Source organism: Xenopus tropicalis, chromosome 2, assembly GCF_000004195.4.
Source record: "Xenopus tropicalis strain Nigerian chromosome 2, UCB_Xtro_10.0, whole genome shotgun sequence".
Classification (NCBI taxonomy): Eukaryota; Metazoa; Chordata; class Amphibia; order Anura; family Pipidae; genus Xenopus; species Xenopus tropicalis.
The window spans coordinates 87679631-87699232 of NC_030678.2; the positions used below are offsets into that span (position 1 = coordinate 87679631).

Sequence of the window (19602 nt, forward strand, 5' to 3'; positions counted from 1 at the left end):
CTAGTGTAAGAAATACCCATGGCCTCAAGGCATTTTTCCAAGTGTCCTGAGCATGCTACAGTATATTGTTAAAGGCCACTTTTCATATCAGGGCATGTCTTATGTATTTTACAGGTAAAACTTTATATGGATTTGATCTGTAGTTTATAATCTTTGCCATGAGTGCAAATGTCTCTTTTTTTTTTTTTTTTTTTTTTTTTGGTGTCCTCCTTTGGTGCATGATGTGGCAATTGCAGGGAACATGTATTTTCTTGAATGTGAATAATTGTCACTATTCTTACACTTAACAAAGTTGAGAGCTATAATTTAAAAGACTGCTAGTTATGTAGTTTTTGTTTTTTATCCTGCTGCCTCACAGAAATGTTAGCACAGAATACAGGTGTACATAACAAGTCTGCCTACTAAAAATCCAGATGGCATAAGGATAAATGGCTCACTTAACAGAAGCTTAGTTTCTTTGAAACGTGAATGACACTGCAGGTCAAACATGATAGGCCTATTATTGTTATAGTCTATATGTTTCTATATATTCAAGAAGTTATTGCAGTTGTAATGTCCGTTTGTAGAATCATCAACATTCTGGTTAGCCTTAGCAAAATGCCTCTGTCGCCTATTCTTTTTTAGAGGCCCAGCCTGCATGTGTCACATTCTGATGGTCTTATTATTACTTCTTTTCCCAACCTCCTTTTGGTTCCTTCCAGGCTTCCTTCAGCTCTTCCCACTAGTACCCACATGGTCCAGGACCATATCAGAATGGCAGGTAACCACTTCACGTGGTGGGGTGAGTGAGTGAAGCAAATGTTTGCATCCTTCATACACTTTCACACCATATAGTAGGTCCAGACTAGGATTCAAAATAGCCCTTGACATTTCAAGTATAGAGAGAGCCAAACACCCCTCTGACAAGGTCCACTAAATAGTGACTGTGGCATCCTACAGCATCCCCTCTGGCATTTGCCAGAATCTAGATTGCCAGCCCAGGCCTGCCATATAGTAAGTATAGTTAAGGATGCTTTAAGATACTAGTGTCCATATGTTTTTTTTTTTTTTTCTAATAGTTCATAAAATGTGATATACAATAGTTTCATCTTTGAATGAAAACTTAATTGATACCAACCTGCTCAGACTGGCCAAAATATATCAGATTTATGGGTTTACTATTCTTAAGGAGATGTGCAAACTGGGGGGTGGGGGTGATAAGTTTTTGATTAATTTTTCCCTTATGTTTTACAGCCAAGCCTTGAGTTATGAAAAAAAAAAAACAGATTATCAGGAAGAACTGGGTAAAAGAGGGAACTGAATTGATTTGTTCTTGAACTATATTTGGCTAGAGGAGATAGATTTTTTTAGTCTTGAGCAGAAAGTATGATTTTGTGATGTAGGAAGTGATTGGGTTTGAACCTTTTGCCAATGATGTTCTGCAGTGATTAGAGACTTTCAAGATACTAAAGAAAATTGACCATGGGCCCCCATTATATATCAGCTCTTCTGCGCTCCAGGACCAGGAAGTAGTAAAATTGGTTCCATAACATAACCTATAGGTATTTCTTAATTATTTCTTAATTAAAACAATATATAAAACATATATTCAGCACATTGAGCTCATATTAAATGGGGTGCATACTGTCCATTTAGGAGAAATCATACATATAGATGGAAGTGTATAATGTGTAATAATCAGATAGTCCATTAAACGGCTAACTACACTGCCCTTCTGTCACATTTGCATTTAGGTTTGGTGCCCCTCACATGCTGGTGTCCAGAAAATAGCTTAGATCAGCTGGCATGGCATTATTCTTTCTGAATCTCTATCCTTCACAAACATCTTAGAGGGAAGTACCAAATGCTCGGGGCTGCTGCATTTTATAGAGAGTTGCACCAGTCTGGGGCAGAATATTAGTGTTTTTGATCACTGTGATTTAAGGTTTCCTTGTCCTTTAAATGTATAGTATCTCCTAACAACAAATTGTTGCTTTCAGCCCATACTCTTTTGTACAACCTTCAGACTCCTGGGAGCAAAAAAAGTAAAGAAACCTGACACAAAGTTATTTAAATAAAATACTTTATCGGATAAATCATATATTTTACAGTGAAGTAACAGGAGCTTGTATCTTAGAATATTTTAGACAGCTATTAATTAAATGCCTCTGTATATTGTGACCCAGTAGACTTAAATATATCCTTGAGTATCCTGACTAACAGCAAGCAGATTTGTTGTCATAACAGACTATATTATTAGTAATTAGCTCTCAGTTTTCTATTTCATTTCTCTGATATTCGTCTGCTAGTTTGTCATTCAAAACACTGTCTGGTTGCTAGGGACTTTGGGACCCTGACAACCAGGTCACAGTTGAAAGGGATAGTTCACCTTCAAATTAACTTTTAGTATGTTATAGAATGAGCAATTCTTAGCAACCTTTCAATTTGTCCTTATTTTTTATAATTTTGGAATTATTTTCATTCTTATTCCAACTCTGTTCAGGTTTTAAATGGGGGTCACTGGCCCCAGAAGCCAAAACACAGTTGATCTATGAAGCTACAATGTTATTGTTATATTGTATTACTTACCTTTCTATTCAGACCTATTCATATTCAAATGTCTCACTCATACCACTGCTTGGTTGCTAGGGTAAATTGTACCCTAGCAACCAGATAGCTGCTAAAATGCCAAACCGGACAGCTTCTGAATAATTAAAAAAATACACGTAATAACAAATGAAGACCAATTGCAGATTGTCTCAGAATATCACTCTATACATCATACTGAAAGTTAATTTAAAGCTGAACAACCCCTTTAAAGGCAGGACAGGAAATTTCTTCTACAATATTTTATCAGATAATTTTCTGTTGAAAGGCAATAATAATTAAGAATAAGTATGTCCTCCCAAAATGGGTAACTTCCATGCATTGTTTGTGTGTGCTGATGGCATACTTCATGGCGCCAGTAGTGCTAGCAATAAAAACATGCAAACTTGTTTTCACTGCAAGAGATAACAAAATGGTCATTTCATGTTGCGTGGTATAGTACAACAGGCTGTCACATAAACAATCCTGCTATAGAAATAAAAGTTAAGCTCCACGGTTTACTTGTAAAAAGCAGTACTTCAGGAATGTGGTTACCTAACCTTCATTAGAAGGATTAGGCTCTCTAGTGCTATGGGCTGTTAGACTGGTGGCTACATCTGGTCCCCATATTCTTTATACTGACTCCTTTTCTGTCAGTCAAATGGGCATAATCATGAGACAAATCTGGGTGCCTTCCAAGCTTGCTTAACAAGACTTACTGCTTTATTTGTGGCCAAAAGGGCAAAATGCTTCGAACAGAGCAAAGAATTCCAGCTCTTTATTATGTGACTGCAATGCGGCACAATAGAGTGGGGGAGCTGGAAATCACAGGGCATACAGCCCTCAGGAGTTTTTAACACCATACACAGAGATTACACATAAAAGGAACTGTGTTTGTATATGAGCCAAGGCTGATATTTCACAGATCAGTGCGCAGATATGTCACACAAATATCCCTCTGTGCGTGCTGACCCCAGGAGCAGGGATAGACCCATGAGATGGGCCTCAGTGTATAGGGGTATGGGCTGTGAAAACTTATTGGATGGAGCCCGCAGTCATTGTTGCTATAATATACATTCTGACCCAAACATTTGATTTTAACAACTCCATTGTAAGCAGCATTTCTCAATGATGTCCCATCAGTTTTCTGGGTACTATTCCAATCCTTGTCCAGCAGAAAGAATGTTACTGCTACACAATACAATACAATACAATACAGCAGTGTGTATTGTGTTTATTCTCTCTGAGACACAAGGCAAACACATACAAGCACTTGTCTTGCCTACACATGGGCCCTGAAAGCAAGGTTAGTACATGAACAAGTATGAATGTGTGCACTGCTCAATGTGTTTGTTTGGTATCTTGGCTGGTGTAAATGTACCTTAAATGATTTGTTACAAGTAAGGTATAATGGAGCTGCCTTATCTAGTCTGTGCCATAAATTTTGTCCCCAAGCAACCTTTAGAGAAATGGACACCATGACTTTGTTTAAATATTTCAATATGTAATTTTGTCCAGATTAACTGCTGTAACACTACATAATATCAAAAAAAATTATAGCATAATAATTGCATTCCTCTGGATATGGGATACAATCCTCTTTTCCAGGAGAGTAATTAAAGGGGATGATTCAAAAAGCTTTACTTTCTGTGAAACAAGGCTTCTGGACTAAAACTAAAAACATGGATACATTGGAGTTACCGTATATAATTGTATGTGACTACAGTCTATCAATTTGGCAGTGCATTTTGGGTTAACTTGCCTGAACAAATTATAAATTAAAGGATGCTGAATTCTACTGTATTCCACTGCTCAATCACACTTTACTCACACTTTAATTATTGTTGGACCTCAAATCCCAGCATACTTTAACATTATCAAGTATAAGGCATTCTGGGAGCTGTAGTCCAGCAATGTCAAAATTGTATTTTTAAAGCAATATTGTTCAATAAAATGCAAAATAATTCTCCAATGTGTAAAACTGGCTTAATTTTCTTTGTTCTTGCAAGTGGAGTCGGAAGCTTAAGGGTAAGAACCCACGGAGTGGATAAGTCGCCCACGATAGATCTCTGCTAGTCACTGGTGGAAAGCCGTTTGCATCGCTTCGATATTCTAAAGTCGCACAAAGTTTCCTCCTGCAGGCAGCAGAGATGTATCGCGGACAACAAACTGGCACAAAAAGGCTTTCCACCGGCAGCAATAAGAGTTGCGAGTAGAAAGCCCTTCGCATTGCTTCCTTTTCCATAGTTGCGTGAAGTTGCCTGCAGGAGGAAACTTTGCGCGACTTAAGATTACCAAAGCGATACGAAGGGCTTCCACCGGCAAGTCCTTTTGTTTCTGGTGAAAAGCCTTATTGAAGCAGTTTGTCGCCTGTGTTAGCAGAGATCTAGCACAGAACTAATCTATCCTTTACCCCCATGTCTGATTCCAGTGTAATATAATTGCATGTAAATGACTTCATAATCATTATTATCTGATATCTGTAATTAAGTTTTTTGTTACGTAGAATTTTCATTGGTGTATTGTTTTCCATGAGTAATTACAGATGTGTATTTACGTTTTTTGCCAACTTCAATAGAGAACTAGTGGGTGCAGTAGAACAGATTTACTGTTGGGTTTAGTGTCCCTTTAAGGCAGTGATCCCCAACCGGTGGCTCATGAGCAACATGTTGCTCGTCAACCCTTTGGATGTTGCTCCCAGTGGCCTCAAAGCAGATGCTTTGTTTAAATTTCTGGTTAGGAGGCAAGTTTTAACTTCCCAGTGTAATTGCCAAACAGAGCCTTCTGACTTCCAGTCAACATAGGGGATATCAAATAGCCAATTTTAGCTCTCATTGGCATCTCCAGGAACATTTTTTATGCTTGTGTTGCTCTCCAACTGTTTTTCCATCTGAATGTGTCTTACGGTTATAAAAGGTTGGGGATCCCTGCTTTAAGGAATACTCAAAATACTGAGAAATTGTGTAATATTGTAAGATAAATAAAGGGGTTATAATATGAAACCCTCCAAAGTGTTCCGCTGCACCCCCTAGAATAGCTGCTCAAACATGTAATGCAAGAAAGTTCACCAATGAGAAAGTTGCTTCCCAGCACAATGCCAGCCATGTTATCTTACATACTGTGATTGTGTAATTTCATGATATTACGCTGTTGGGGGGAGCGGGACATACTGCCGTTTAGTTGTTTAGCTGCTCTTAACATTAAAGCTTCCGACTCCAGTTGCAGATGCCAAAAACATAACACCAGATTTATACTGGTATTCTCATTGAAAGATTTCTTTACACACTATTAATAAAATGTTGGTGTTTGCAACATATGAATGTCACATCTCCTTCAAACTAGTATTTAGTGACATTTAAGATCATGTATTATAAAATTCAGCTCATGCTCTGTTGCCTTATATTACTATAGGATGTAGGATTCTGCATGTGTATCAAGAGAAACAGAGATTCTTGCATAGAATGAGAATAGTAGATCTGTAAATCTTTTCTTTAGTTTAGCACCTATGTAAAACGTTAGGAAACACCTGCCATAATATATTGCTGTGTGCATTGTAATGTAAGGGTACAGGGTTATGGTACAGCTGCCAGATGTTCTGCAGGAAGAGCTACATGCTTGCAAATACATCACATTACAGGGAGTATAATAGAAGACCACACATAAAATAGAATCATTTTTTTTCATAAGTAAGAAAATTATATATTTCTAAAATTATATATTATAAATCATTTTGGTCAAGAGATTATTATCTCATTTCACACTCTTCAAATTCTGTCTAAAAACCATATAAACACATTTTGGGGGTAGGACTACTCTTTTAATGGGTGTCCTCCCTCCCCATCACAATAGCACTCATTTTACGCTCCTATAGCTTTGGGTCTGGCAGAGAATGCCTGCCTTTGACAGGTTCACAGGACTGAGCATCCTTTGCTCATAGCACCAAACAATATGTTTCTGATCCCTACAGAGATTATAGGATTATGTGCACTATTATCCCATTGAAACCCCATGTGAATCTCCATGCGTCAGCACAACATGGTGAGCTTGATTACACATAGGCACTCTCTTGTTGTGCCACGGAGAGGGTAGCTTAGTTTTTATTTTAGTCTGGGATATGTTAAACCATCTTTGAAGTGAATGCTGATTTGTGAGGGCATGGCATGTGGTGCTGACCGTATTGCAGTTGTTTTTTTATGTTATACAATGATCCTTTTACAGAGAACAGAAAACCTTTACTCAGTCCCCATATAAGAGATCAAACTTCCATGCCTTCCTCCTGCTGCCCTTGGCATTTTTACTTATATTCACTGCAAGAAACATGTATGTCCAAAGATTTCCAAGGCCTCACAATGTCATTTAAAAGTCTATAAAAATATCAGAATCCAAATGCAAGGGGTTGGGTTCCCCAAAGCCATTCATATTATAAATACATAGAGTCCAGGGAAAGCCATTACTTTTTGCGGGCAACATCTTCCATACTGACTCTGCCCCATACTCCAACAATGAAGGTTTCAATCTCACACTCGTTTTCACCTCGAGCGATGCGGAAATATCCATCCTCTCCCCAGTCTCTACCCCAGGAATTGGCAGCCAGCTATTGAGTTGAAGGAGACAAATTATCAGTGGCAGTGCTTAAGGTCCAAATGTAGCAGCAAACTATAATTCAGATACCCTGCTACAAGCTACTGAACTGAAATTAATTCAACTGACACAAAGTAAGACATTCTGTACACAAGCTGTATAAATTGCCTGTAAGTGTGTAATAATGCATAATATGATTCGGTTGATTGAGAGCTACAAGGAACTGTAGGGCAATGGTCAGGAATTAACCTCCATATAGCTTGAAGTGTTCCTACTTTTCACTCTTCAGCCAGTCAGTGGCACCAGAATACCACTACACACATCACGCAGAATTTTAATTGGCTGATGAAAATGAAGCAAAACTATGAAGAAAAACTGTACATTGTAAAATCTGCTAGTTGGCAACATCGCCAAACGAGTGGATCTTTCCCTCGTATGTCCACCTTGAGGTAAGTGATATCAGATCACTGGAGCGAGGACTGCGTTAATGAGCCAATTCAGTCTGACAAGATTTTTAAACTTCTCCAATTGATATCTGCCTGATTTTCAGCCAGATATCTGTCAGGTAGATGCATCGGAGTGCCCCATACACGGACAGATAAGCTGCCGATGAACACCTTTAGTATAGAGTTATTATAGAGTCATGCATTACAAATACTGTATATGTTACAGGGGACAGTTTTCAGCACAGCAGATTCCAACTTGCTAAAGAGCACCAATGATAGCCTTCCCAAGGCTCGACAGTCTATTTTAAAACCAACAAGTACTTACACACTTCTGTCTGGTGTTTCCTGTTTGTGAGAGTGAAAGCTACAGGAGATGATCTTGAGAGCTTTAAAGCTGGCTGAAATATCCCAGGTTCAAAAGCTCTCCATGTGCCATGTGACAGCCTTATAATGCACAAGAATCACCAGTAAATATATCCTTTTAAACAATGCCATGACTCACTGAAACAGTAAGCATTATAGCATTATAGAAATAAAACATCCCAGTGTAAAATATGAGCATATTAAAAGCATCTAGCAGTTTCAAGAAATGTTTTAAAGCCCTCTGCCTTTATATTGTCATGGATGTCCTTCGAGACTTCAAATCTTCTTAAGATGTTGCAACAGTGGGTACAATATACCCTATATTTTTGTCACACTCTCACACTACTAAGTGAACAATATAGTCATATATTTCATCGAGCACATTAAACTCTTATGCACACAAGAGTTATTTGACAATATAATATATTACTCTGAGTTAATTATCGACTGTGTTGCATAACCTATTGAACTCCTGCTTTCATTTCAGTCAACAGCATCATGCCTTCTAGCTTTAGCTGAACCCCTACTCTCTGACAGCCCTTGGCTGTTACAATTCAACAGAACCTGAAGTTTTACTTCTCTTCTTTGTTCTTTACTATGTTATGTTAATAACCTTGCACCCAGGCAATACCTTTTGTTTCTCTATGTGCACCATACTTGGATATTATTTATATATATATATATATATATATATATATATATATATATATATATATACTGTGTATATACATAGCTATGCATATATATACTGTATATACATACAGCGGCATAACTACACAGCACTGGGCCCCTGCAAAATAAACTTCTGAGGGGCCCGTTGCTCCCCGTCCGCAACCACTCCCCCCCCCCGTCCACTTGTTCTCAGGTATCCCCGCTAACTGAAGATCAAAGACACTGTAGCACTTTAATGTAGTATTGTACCATCTTATAACATGTCACAATTCTGCCATATATTGCACTTTTATTTTAGTCTTTCATAAGCAAACCTGTGAAATCTGTCTTACCCAGTATTTATGTGTCTGTCCATCTCTTCCTCTTTCCTCGCCCCATCTAATTAGATAAAACAGCAGTGAGATTTTTATCAATTTTGTTGTTATTACTGTTATTAGTCATTTCATTTTTTACATTGAAACTGACGAAAGCATGGACAAAGCATGCAGTGCAGGTATGGAATTCGTTATCCGGAAAACCATCTCCTATAGATTCCATTTTATCCGAAGAATTCAAAATTTTAAAAATGATTTTCGTTCTCTCTGTACTTGATCTTAACTAAGCTGCATGAATCCATATTGGTGGAGTGGCAAAACAATCCTATTGGGTTTATTTTTATATTTAAATCATTTTTTAAAAGGCTTAAGGTATGGAGATACAAATTATGGAAAGATCCCATATATGGAAAACCAGAGCATTTTGGATAACAGGTCCCGTACCTGTACTTGAAAAGGTGAAGAAACTCCTAATAAGCCAAAAATTAGAAACCACAACTTTGGGGAAAAAAATCATGGGGAGGTCTCATGTGCCAGAGAATAAGAGAATGGGGAGGAGATGCCCATTACCTTAGTTACAGGTATGAAGTGACAAAAGGGCAGGTACTGGGGCAAAGGTATGTTTGGTTACAGGACACAAAAACATTCCTGAGCTGTTGGTTAAGGCTTTAACATAAAAAAGCTTAACCATTAATATTAGTTATTGCAATTGACCATAGTTCTTGCGCTTGCTACAGCATGAAAAACAATAAAGTATTTCTCTCTGTTTAAATGTGGAATGTACACAGTAATGTTTTATTTGTAGAGCTGAGACTTAGGAAACAAGGACTGGAATGTTAATACAGTATGTACTGCTGCAATTATATGCAGCTTTGCTCCTCATATCAGCTTTTCATACCACACACACAGAAGTGACAGCACACAGAGGCAGCATGTGTAAGAAGTGCTTAACATAGAAAGGCCAGTAACACTACCTGGTACACTCCCTTTCTATCACTTATTGACTCAGCTGTGAAGCATCTACTATCTATTGGGCAAATATATTTTTACTGTGTTTATATTACCCCAAACAAATGTTGCTGTATCTTTATTTCATACTGCAGAATTTCCTGTTGTAATCCATACTCTGGAGTCACCGCAGCACTCGTCCTGTACTTTCTGTTTTCATTTCCAGAAAACTCACTGTTTATCAGTATTACAGTGTATTCTCCTTGACCATGCCAGATGTAATCTTTATACCCATACCGTCAAGTGTTTTTTCAGGAGAAAGGAGGTTTCCTCTAGCACAGGATATATACACTGCATTTAGGAGGCGTCATCGGGTGGAGGTTCAGCACCGTACAAGGCTATGTAAGTACCCACTGCCCCATTGGGAACTATGTTAGTGCTTCCTGCCTCTCCCTTCCTTGCATTTTTTAGGGACACCTCTGTAACATTAGGGATACCTAATGAGTCACACAGAAAGTGTTGTGAGCAAGCAAGGGAAAAAAACACTAGAGCGAAACTTGTATTAGGTTCAATTAAACTATTCTAATCAGGGTACAATCAAGAACAGGGAGTGGCAAATAAGAAGGTCCTTGTTTGTGCCCTAAATGTTGGCTCTGGTTCACATGAACCTTGACCTGAGAATGGGACACCAGTATTGTGCCATTTTTTGTATGCAAAGGAAATTCCAATATGCTTAATCAGAACTAGTATCCTAACTACATTCTATAAAAGAATGCCAGTGATCTTAAAAAAAAAAGGAGAAGGTTCCTCAAACAAGAAATAGGCATGACTGAAGGGACAAGTCATTTCCCCTTGAGCTCGCCAGCATTTTTTGTACACCAAGTAATGTTCTTACCCAGTAATCTTTACAGAGTGTGTCCCATGTCGGCGGTGATGCTCTGGTTCCCTCTCTGTCACTGGAGTGCGTCTGTAAATTCCACTCTTGTACATAAAGAAATCTTCGTGTACTTCCATTATTGCTTTAATAGAAAGAAGTGGGAGAGTGATTTAGAAACCTTGTTGGAAAGTTACTGATAGCTTATGATATATCAGAGGCTTTTGTTTACACAGTACGTTTAAAGGACCTGTAACATTTACAAAAAAAACTGAAAACAGAGATCTAAATCAAAATACCAATTATTTCTATTCTGCACTTCTATTTTGTACTCTGTCTTTACTATGCTCACTGATATGGCCCTCACGCCATTTGATTGCTTGGCTTCAGGCCAAATGATTGGATTACTCCGATATCAGCCACCATAGGTGGGCATATCCGGGGAAACATCCACTCATTGGGCGGCCTTACCAAACAAATGGATCTTACAGGTGACATGGCATTTTGACCTTCACAGTGATTTCCAGGAGGGCATTCAGTATGTCTTACTCCTATTATATGGAAGCATTATGTAAACATTCATATACAGTAAGTCAGTTTAATTGTTTTTTGTTTCCAGATTTACAAATGCAAGCCAGGTTTGCCCTAGTCTTATTTATTAAGGGCAGTGACAGACAGGGAGATTAGTCGCCGCATGACAAACCTCCCTTGTCGCTGGCGACTAATCTCAATATGCCATCCCACCGGCTAGAATGTAAATCTACGGCGATTTCGGCACCGCGTATGCCATCCCACCAGCGATTTACATTCTAGCCAGTGGGATGGCATATCGGGGAGATCAGTTGCCCACGGCGACTAATCTCCCCGTTGGTCACAGCCCTAATACAACTGTTCTAGACGAGTAAACACAAACCCCCATTTGTAATAAAAGGCACTAAGTTTGCCCAGTAGTAGTAACCGATAGCAACCAATAAGATGTTTGCTTGACCAGTAAATTCTTCCTGCTGATTGGTTGCTATGGGTTACTGCAGTGGGCAAACTTAGTGCCTTTTATTACATAACCCCCAAAATGCTTATTTGTTACTATGCCTTACAGGACCACAGCAAACTTTGCTAATAAGCTGCTGCCTATGCAGTCAGAAAAAATAAAAATGTTATATATATATATATATATCAGAAAAAAACAAGAACCATGTAAGTTGCACCCTTTTAATAAAACCTTAGAGTGTTTATTTACATATTTCAATAAGCACATGCTGGAACACTTATTTATTGTAGCATTCCACCAAGTTAGGGCTTGTTCCCACCACTGTTTAACAGAATGAAAATCTCCCCACCCCATATTTGGGTTTGAATTTTTTGGTTTACACATTTCTTTTTTAGAGATTTGACATTTAATATGGTTTTCTACTTAAAAAACTAATCGAAATAAAGCCTTTTTGAGATTGGGTTAAAGAGGGGGGTAATTCCAATAAGAAATAGAGAGTGTTCAGCCTGTCAGCCAAGCTATCTGGTCCATGCATGTAGTCATTTGGTCCTTTGGCACTTGCTGGAAAGCTGATAATCTACACCTTGCACTGCATATCATCACTAAATATTTTCAGTTCTGGTATCACATGAGATAATGATTGCTACTAAAAACATAATGAGCAATCTAGTAAAGCAATTTACACCATAATAAGAAGAGTTATAAGAGTAATTAACTTCATGCGTAGCACAATGCTTGTTTATTTGTGCATATGCCAAACTTACCTTGCACAGGTCCATTTTCATACAGTTCCTTCATGATATCTTTTTCCTGCAGAGTATTTGAGAAATAATTACTTAAGATTTTGGGTTGGTTGTAATGAAGCTGAAATGAGGATGTGACCAGACAGGTTGGAAAGCAGAGAGCAGTTATCACCAGAATAATTTACTGGAACCAGACAAATCTGGGGCAAAAGGGCTTATGGGAGCTAGTTAGGGGCAGAATAGAAGATGTGGGTGCAACAATTGCATACTCAAATGGATATGCGCATTGACGCAACTAGAAGTCAAGTTACAATTAAAGTAACAATAGTTTGTGCAAACAACATAAACCAACAGTCACAAGACTAATACGCCATAAGGTTCCACAGCTGACTGAGGGCATGTTTAAATTCTTTGTAAATAATGACAGCTCTGCAGTGACAGTGGTCAGTGTGTTCAGGAGAGAAGAGTCAGGGCTGCAGATGTAGTGTCATCTTGTCTTGGAGATATTGCAATAGTAATGTCAGGGCTTTAAGCAAAAACTCTGAATCATGTAGGCAGCATTTATAATGGTTCTGTTTGTGTATATGTTTAATGTTGGGCCTAGATGTGCAACTGCTGGAATACATGTTTAATGGTAGGGCAACATGTACATTGATTGCTGCAACTGTGTTTAATGGCACAGAACAATAAAAGGATCGTATTGAGGGTGGGTGTGCATTTGAATACAGGAATAGTGTTAGGAATGTAGGTGTATTGACAAGTAAGTATGTAAGTAAGTTCTGCAATGATATTAGATACAGAAAATTACAGTAAGTACAGTAAAACTTCTATATGGTAAGTTAATTTAAGAATTGTGTTACGGTTTTAGGAGACTCACACTAGATGCCAGTCGGTATGCTGGTGTCGACTGGTAGATTTCATTGGATGAATAGTATTGGTTGGGGCAATTATTGGTGGCCTGTCGTTTCCCTCTTCCCATGGAGCGACTTTGCATCATGCAAGGGGCTGAATGTCCATTTGTATTCAGACTAGTGAATGGATAACATGGCTCTGAGACAACTCTAAGAAAAAATACAGACAAAGATAAACGATTGCTTCTAAAACACAGTCAGTCTATATCAGTAGTTAAGAGCTTGGCAGTCTTCCCTAAACAAAAGTGAATGTATGCATGATTTTTGCTGATAAGTCTGTAATGGAAATTCTACATTTCCACAGCTTTGGAGTATTTAGTTATATATTTATATATAGTTTTAGTAAAATGCACAGTAGTATCCAGTGTCCATACCCTCTTCTTCGCAGATACCACCAGGCTCCATCCACTCGTCCCCCTCTGCAGCCGTGCTGATTTCTGGTGTCACAGGATAGCAGATTCTGAGGGGACAGGGATTGCGTCATGTGCCCCATTGACTGGATGGAAATTCTGTCAGATGCAACGGCTGGAGAGAAAGAAAGAAATATATACAAAGATATACACAGTGTTTTATATTTTACTTTATTATGTTGGGTTGTTCCTCGACTTCAGCTTATTCTTCCGATTCTTCTTTTTCTTCTTCTTCTTAGCGCCCCCCATATTCTAAACGCTACTCCTCCTACAGTTTTAGGGGTACAACACCCAAACTCTCCATACTCCTTTGCCCTATAGCGGAGCAGGTTGCTTGTGCTTTTCTAAGTGATCCCGTCCCCTGTCTTTTTGTAGCGCCCCTCGGAACACCCCAATTTTCCCATTGATTTTGACAGAAAAGATATTCAAACTGCTGCCACTCTTAAAGCTTTGAAGCTACGCTCCCCAAACTTGAATAACATAATCATGGGGTCACCCCAAATGAAACAGCGGCATTTGTTGGATGCCACTTACAGCTTTGAGACTGCACTCAGCAAACTTAAATCACATAGTCATGGGGTCAGCCTGAACGAATGGGGCTGGCCTGGGGGCGCCTGGATTACTAAGATCCCCAAACTTTGCAGTTTACCAGGTAACTCCGGTTCAAGGTTAGAAAAAGTGGGCGGTGCCACCAACAGCCAATCAGATTTTACCTATTGACATGCACTGGGGGACTACAGTTCAAAAATAGGAAAAGTGGGTTGAGCCACTAACAGCCAATCAGATTCCAATGAATTTCATTGGTTTAAATTTAAAATGCTGTCATTCACACACTATTTATGCCAGGGTGCCCACTGTTTGTCACTTGGTGACTTAATTTAAGGTTAGAAAAAGTGGGCACACCCACCAACCACCAATCACAATTCACCTATTGACTTATTGGTTTAAATTTAAACTGCTGCCATTCTTTAACTATTAATCCTAGGGTCCCTAAACTTTGCAGTTAATCACTGGGAAACTGCAGTTCCAGGTTAGAAAAAGGAGGCAGAGTAACCAACTGCCAATCAGATGTCACTCATTGACTTTCAGGGGGGAAATTTAAATTGCTGCCATTCAGACATTATTAAAACCAGGGTCCCCAAACATTGCAGAGTGGTTTTTGTTATATAACTGTGGTCCAAGGTTAAAAAAACTGGGTGGAGCCAACAACAGATCAAATTTCATTCAGTGACTTCATGTTTTTCAAACCAACATGAAGTTTGTTCTCAAACTTCCCTTTCTAGTTCTAGTTATTACAGTCTTTAGAAAATTACTTTAGAAAATACATTTTATGCAATCAATATTTTATGTTCTAGTAGTCCTAGTAATTGCATAAATACATTACATAAAAATTCAATTTTTATAGATGGACCCTGTCTGTGCTGTTGGGAGGGCACTCTGGATTTCAATCTATATGCATTGTGACAAATTACAAGTGCATATATGACCAGGGTGCCCAGACCACGTACCTAAACACAATGTCCATCAGCAACATGTTAAAATGCCCATGGGTGAGTATCAGTATCCAGATACTTACTGCATTGGCATATCACTATGGCTACCAATACATTGGCATAAACAATCTGCCCACAATATCAACATTAATACCAATGTCAGTGTTATTACAGATGAAATCACTTGCACCAATGACGGTGATACCAATATCCATAACATTTACGGTACTGCAATTTAGGTATTGGTTATCTCATCTATAGCAGTATTCACAGTATTGTTAGTGTCATTTTATTGGTAACGTCATTTTGGTATCGCCCATTAAGTTAATATTGTTAATGAATTTACTTACCACTTTGATTTAGGTATTGGTTATATCCTTTATATCAGTATTCAAAGTGAGTTAGTACCCACTCAGCTTGATGGCCGATACCAAATGACAGCCCCAATATACTACCAATTCCATTAATTATAAGATTACAGAAACAATATCTATAAGAAATAAAAATAAGAGTTTTTAAGTCTTTTTGAATCTATATTGGAACTTTAAATTATAAGTTACTTTCTTCACAAGTTACTCTACCACTCTGGTTGTTTTATTGTAAAAAATGTTTCTATATTTATTCTTTCCAAGTTTCTTCACTCATTTAGATTACCACCCCCCTCCCCATGATACTGTGTGGAATTTACCAGCAGTGGAGAAAGCCCAGGAGCCTGCACAGTTTCCTTGATCCAGCGGTTCATGCACCAGTCCTGGCCACTTTTCTGCTGCATTGAAGTGGGAAGGCAGAATGTCATTGTTCATGTTTACCTGCAGTAAGGAAAGACAGTATAACCTTATGTGACACCTGCCAGTTGGCTACAATAAAGTAAAGTATAAAAAATGGGAGGGGGGGTGGAAATAACTTCCTGGGTGTTCAAAGCATAATCCTTTACAGCAGGAATGTGTCCCTATAACTTTAATCAGAAATCACAGGGCTCATTTATGTCCACAAGCGCACTGGGCGACTTGAGCTTTTCTGTGCAGTGACTTGCACCTTAGGCCACTTTTGTTATATGTTTTTATATCAAAATGTGCTCCTTGCTCCTCCCTATAGTTTTGCTTGCCAGTTTTTCCTTCACCGTCACCATTTCTGCAACACACTTGCACCAAAAGAATAGGATGCACATGTTACTTACACTGATAACACTGGAAATGACACAAGATAGACTTTGAAAATTCTTAGCTCAACTGTGCCCATTTTGCAGCGAAGCGCACACACAGTTGCAAATTGGTGCAGCGCAATTGTGTCAAGAGAATTGCCTGCTTGTGTCTGCAATGACACTGGAAATGAGGGGGAAATTGTGCATTGTGGGAAAAAATTGCAATTGTGCACAAAATTGCACTCTGATGACTGCATCTTGATGAGTGAACATGCCCTCATGTATATACCAAGAAATGCAAAATGAACTTGGAAAAAGTCCCATTTTAATGTGATTGTACATCTGGTCATGTCAGTATTTTGTGACCTTTCCTGCCATAACTTGAAGGAATTTTCCAGGCTCTCCATGTTCCTAGGCAGGGACCCCCTCCTTTTTCCTTCATTGGCAGCCTGGTAGAAAGGGAGGGGTGTCCAGCCAGCTGAAGCTAACAATGTGTTTTATGACCACTGTCCAATCGGTTGAAATGGAGCGGACTCCGGATTTCCTGAGTGGAAGCTGACTATGAAAGGCTGCCTTTATCAACCTTGTATTGTAAGTGTCTCTGGGATTGTGCCAAAAATCACAGGCTGACCCAAACTGCAGGAAAAGAAAGGGACAGGGGTCTATACACTCCAGGGCCAAATTTACATCTCAGAGCCCTATGTGACATACAAGAAAAAAACTATATGACCTGAAGGCTGTGTATCTATATTTATATTCTCTATGCCCGCCCTGACTTTTTCTAATCTCTTATGAACAAACTAACATATTCAAGCATTAGAGAAGTCCTACATTTTTTAGTGAGCACTTCATAGCCATATATTTTAATCTGACTGTGGTACAGGAGCCACAGGTACACCAATGACATCAGCCTTATTGACTGTAGCCTATTTCATTGTTTTTCCTACATGGGTAGGAAGAGATACTGTGCTATACAGCATAGTACACATAACTGACCTCACTTTTAGTGCAGTCTACAGTTCAGTGCTTTGACTGGCACATATGGCTGCAAAGCTTATGAAATTTACCCTTGGAGACTCAAGACACCTATTTTATGTATTTTTATTTATCTGCTGCATAGACCAACTTAGGATACTGTATACAATGCTTTAGTTGACTAGCACAACACACACACCCCTACACCCCCACAACGTTAAATACATACTAAATTTAATCTTGCTCCTACCAGTTGTCCAATGAGAATAGATTATTTCCAGAAAGTCAATATGGGGGAAAGTCAATATGGGAGAAAGTCAATATGGGGAAAGGGGGAATGTAAATGATGGGTAAATGTAGTAGCAGACTGGCATGCCTCTAAATCAACTTTTGAGCTTTCCTTGGTACTCACGTGTATCTCATTCATGTTCATGACAGAAGAAGAAGGCTTTGCAGTCCCCAAGCGATACTGAATCCCTTCATCCAAGGTCATGCCCCAGAACTGACTATAATTTCCAGCAGTCCAACTATAGATATTAAAATGAAGAAAAAACACAATTACAATGGTTATAATGGTTCTTCTACAAAAGAATTAACCCAGTCTGGTGTCAAGCTTACAAAGTGTTCTGGTTTCATTTCCTTATGCTCTGAACATGCAGTATAAAGGCTCTATCACATCTAGAAAATGCAGTTTTTACTTGTGATATGGTTGCTATGCTTAATTAGTTAGAAATAATAATTTGAGAAACTCTAACCATCATCCTAAAAACAATAGAAATATTCACACAGTTAAAGAAGTTCACCTTTAAATGAACCTTTATTATGTTATTAATCCAGCCTGCAACTAATAATGCAATATGGTTTTCAGGGTCACCCTTAATTTAATTTTGTATTCTTATTTTTTATTGCTTCACTTTCTTTTTTTAGGGCCTCTTCTACTCATCTTCCATTCTGACTTCCAGACTTCTGGCTGCTAGGATAGTTGTGTACATCAGCTCATAAGGGGATTGTGGCATGCCCAGCCCTGTCTGTATGACAGGTATGACCATTTAATGCCCTGCAAAGTTAGGTTGAACAGTGAGTTGGACCCTGGGAAAACACTGGCAGTATATTTTTTACAAAAGAAACAGATACTTATTTGTTGGTAATACTGACAAAGTCCATATGATTGTCTCAAATATGCCAGTTTTATTTTAAACATATAAGGGTTCACTTACTAGGGCTATGGTACAAGTGCTAGAGCAAACCAACACTTGAAAAATGCAAAGAGGAATAAAAAGAAATGGCACGCATAGCGCAGCAAAGTTTTTTTATGACCACACCCATATTTGTGACCACACTCCCTAAATACCACTCCCATTTTTAAAAAATTGCCAGGTTATGTCAAGTTTAAACAGATTTCTGTATCTTTTTTGGCTTTCAGTTCAGGAGATCAAAGTGAAATGAGGGACTTTTCAGTAAGCATCCGGGACTGCGGACTGAGATGTTAAAATCGGGACTGTCCTGCGAAAATCAGGACATTTGGGAGGTATGCTAGAGTGTTAGGGGCCTTATAGCATCCCTGTGTTTGCCAGAGTACTTACTTTGCTCTGTTCCTTTCAGTGCATGATTATTCACAGATATACAAAAAGTACCTGGATTTGCTAACTGCAAAAGTGAGGGAGATAAATATTCCCAAAGACACGTTGCCAGTGTCAAACAGGCAAATCAGTGTAAATCTTAGATGTCTTGCAGCCAACCCATTAGCTAATGCAGGGCACAAACAGCAATCAAGAACATCAGTATATTTCACAAATATTTGGCTTTGAATGTCTATCACTACTTGTTCTCAAACCTGAGATCAGTGGAAAGTCATGTAAGGTACTACTTACTACACTTCCCAAATGTACAGCTAGAAGGGATACTGGGTACAGTATGACAATTTTCATTTATTAGAAGTGTCCCACATTTTTTTAAATAATTGGGTAACTTTACAAAATAGTCAACTTTGTTCTGTTTTGACTTACCTATAATCTCCTGTGTTTATGGCTTCAATGGCCTTTGCATTGATAAGACATGGATTCTGCTCGCAATGCCATCTTCCTTCATTGGCACAAGTACTGCAGAAAAAGATGGGTTAATGATAGGATCTGCACTATACAATGACATACTGTTTATCAGTATGTAAGCATCTCATGA

General features: G+C 38.6%; 1 protein-coding gene across 2 annotated transcripts in view; it reads right to left on the reverse strand.

Moving 5' to 3' along the window:
• Positions 1–2045: 2045 nt before the first annotated feature.
• The window catches only part of tinagl1 (tubulointerstitial nephritis antigen-like 1), a 34088-nt gene continuing 16531 nt past the window's right edge, over positions 2046–19602 (reverse strand). The window contains exons 4-12 of one of the 2 annotated variants that reach the window (XM_002938486.5): positions 19431–19523; positions 17837–17951; positions 15997–16117; positions 13780–13930; positions 13372–13555; positions 12516–12561; positions 10785–10908; positions 8960–9005; positions 2046–7159 (exon numbers count right to left, since the gene is read on the reverse strand). In XM_002938486.5, coding sequence (XP_002938532.3) covers positions 7016–7159; positions 8960–9005; positions 10785–10908; positions 12516–12561; positions 13372–13555; positions 13780–13930; positions 15997–16117; positions 17837–17951; positions 19431–19523 — 1024 coding nt within the window. In that variant the 3' untranslated portion in view covers positions 2046–7015. The remainder of the gene's footprint in view (positions 7160–8959; positions 9006–10784; positions 10909–12515; positions 12562–13371; positions 13556–13779; positions 13931–15996; positions 16118–17836; positions 17952–19430; positions 19524–19602) is intronic. The other variant, XM_004911603.3, reaches the window with a different exon arrangement.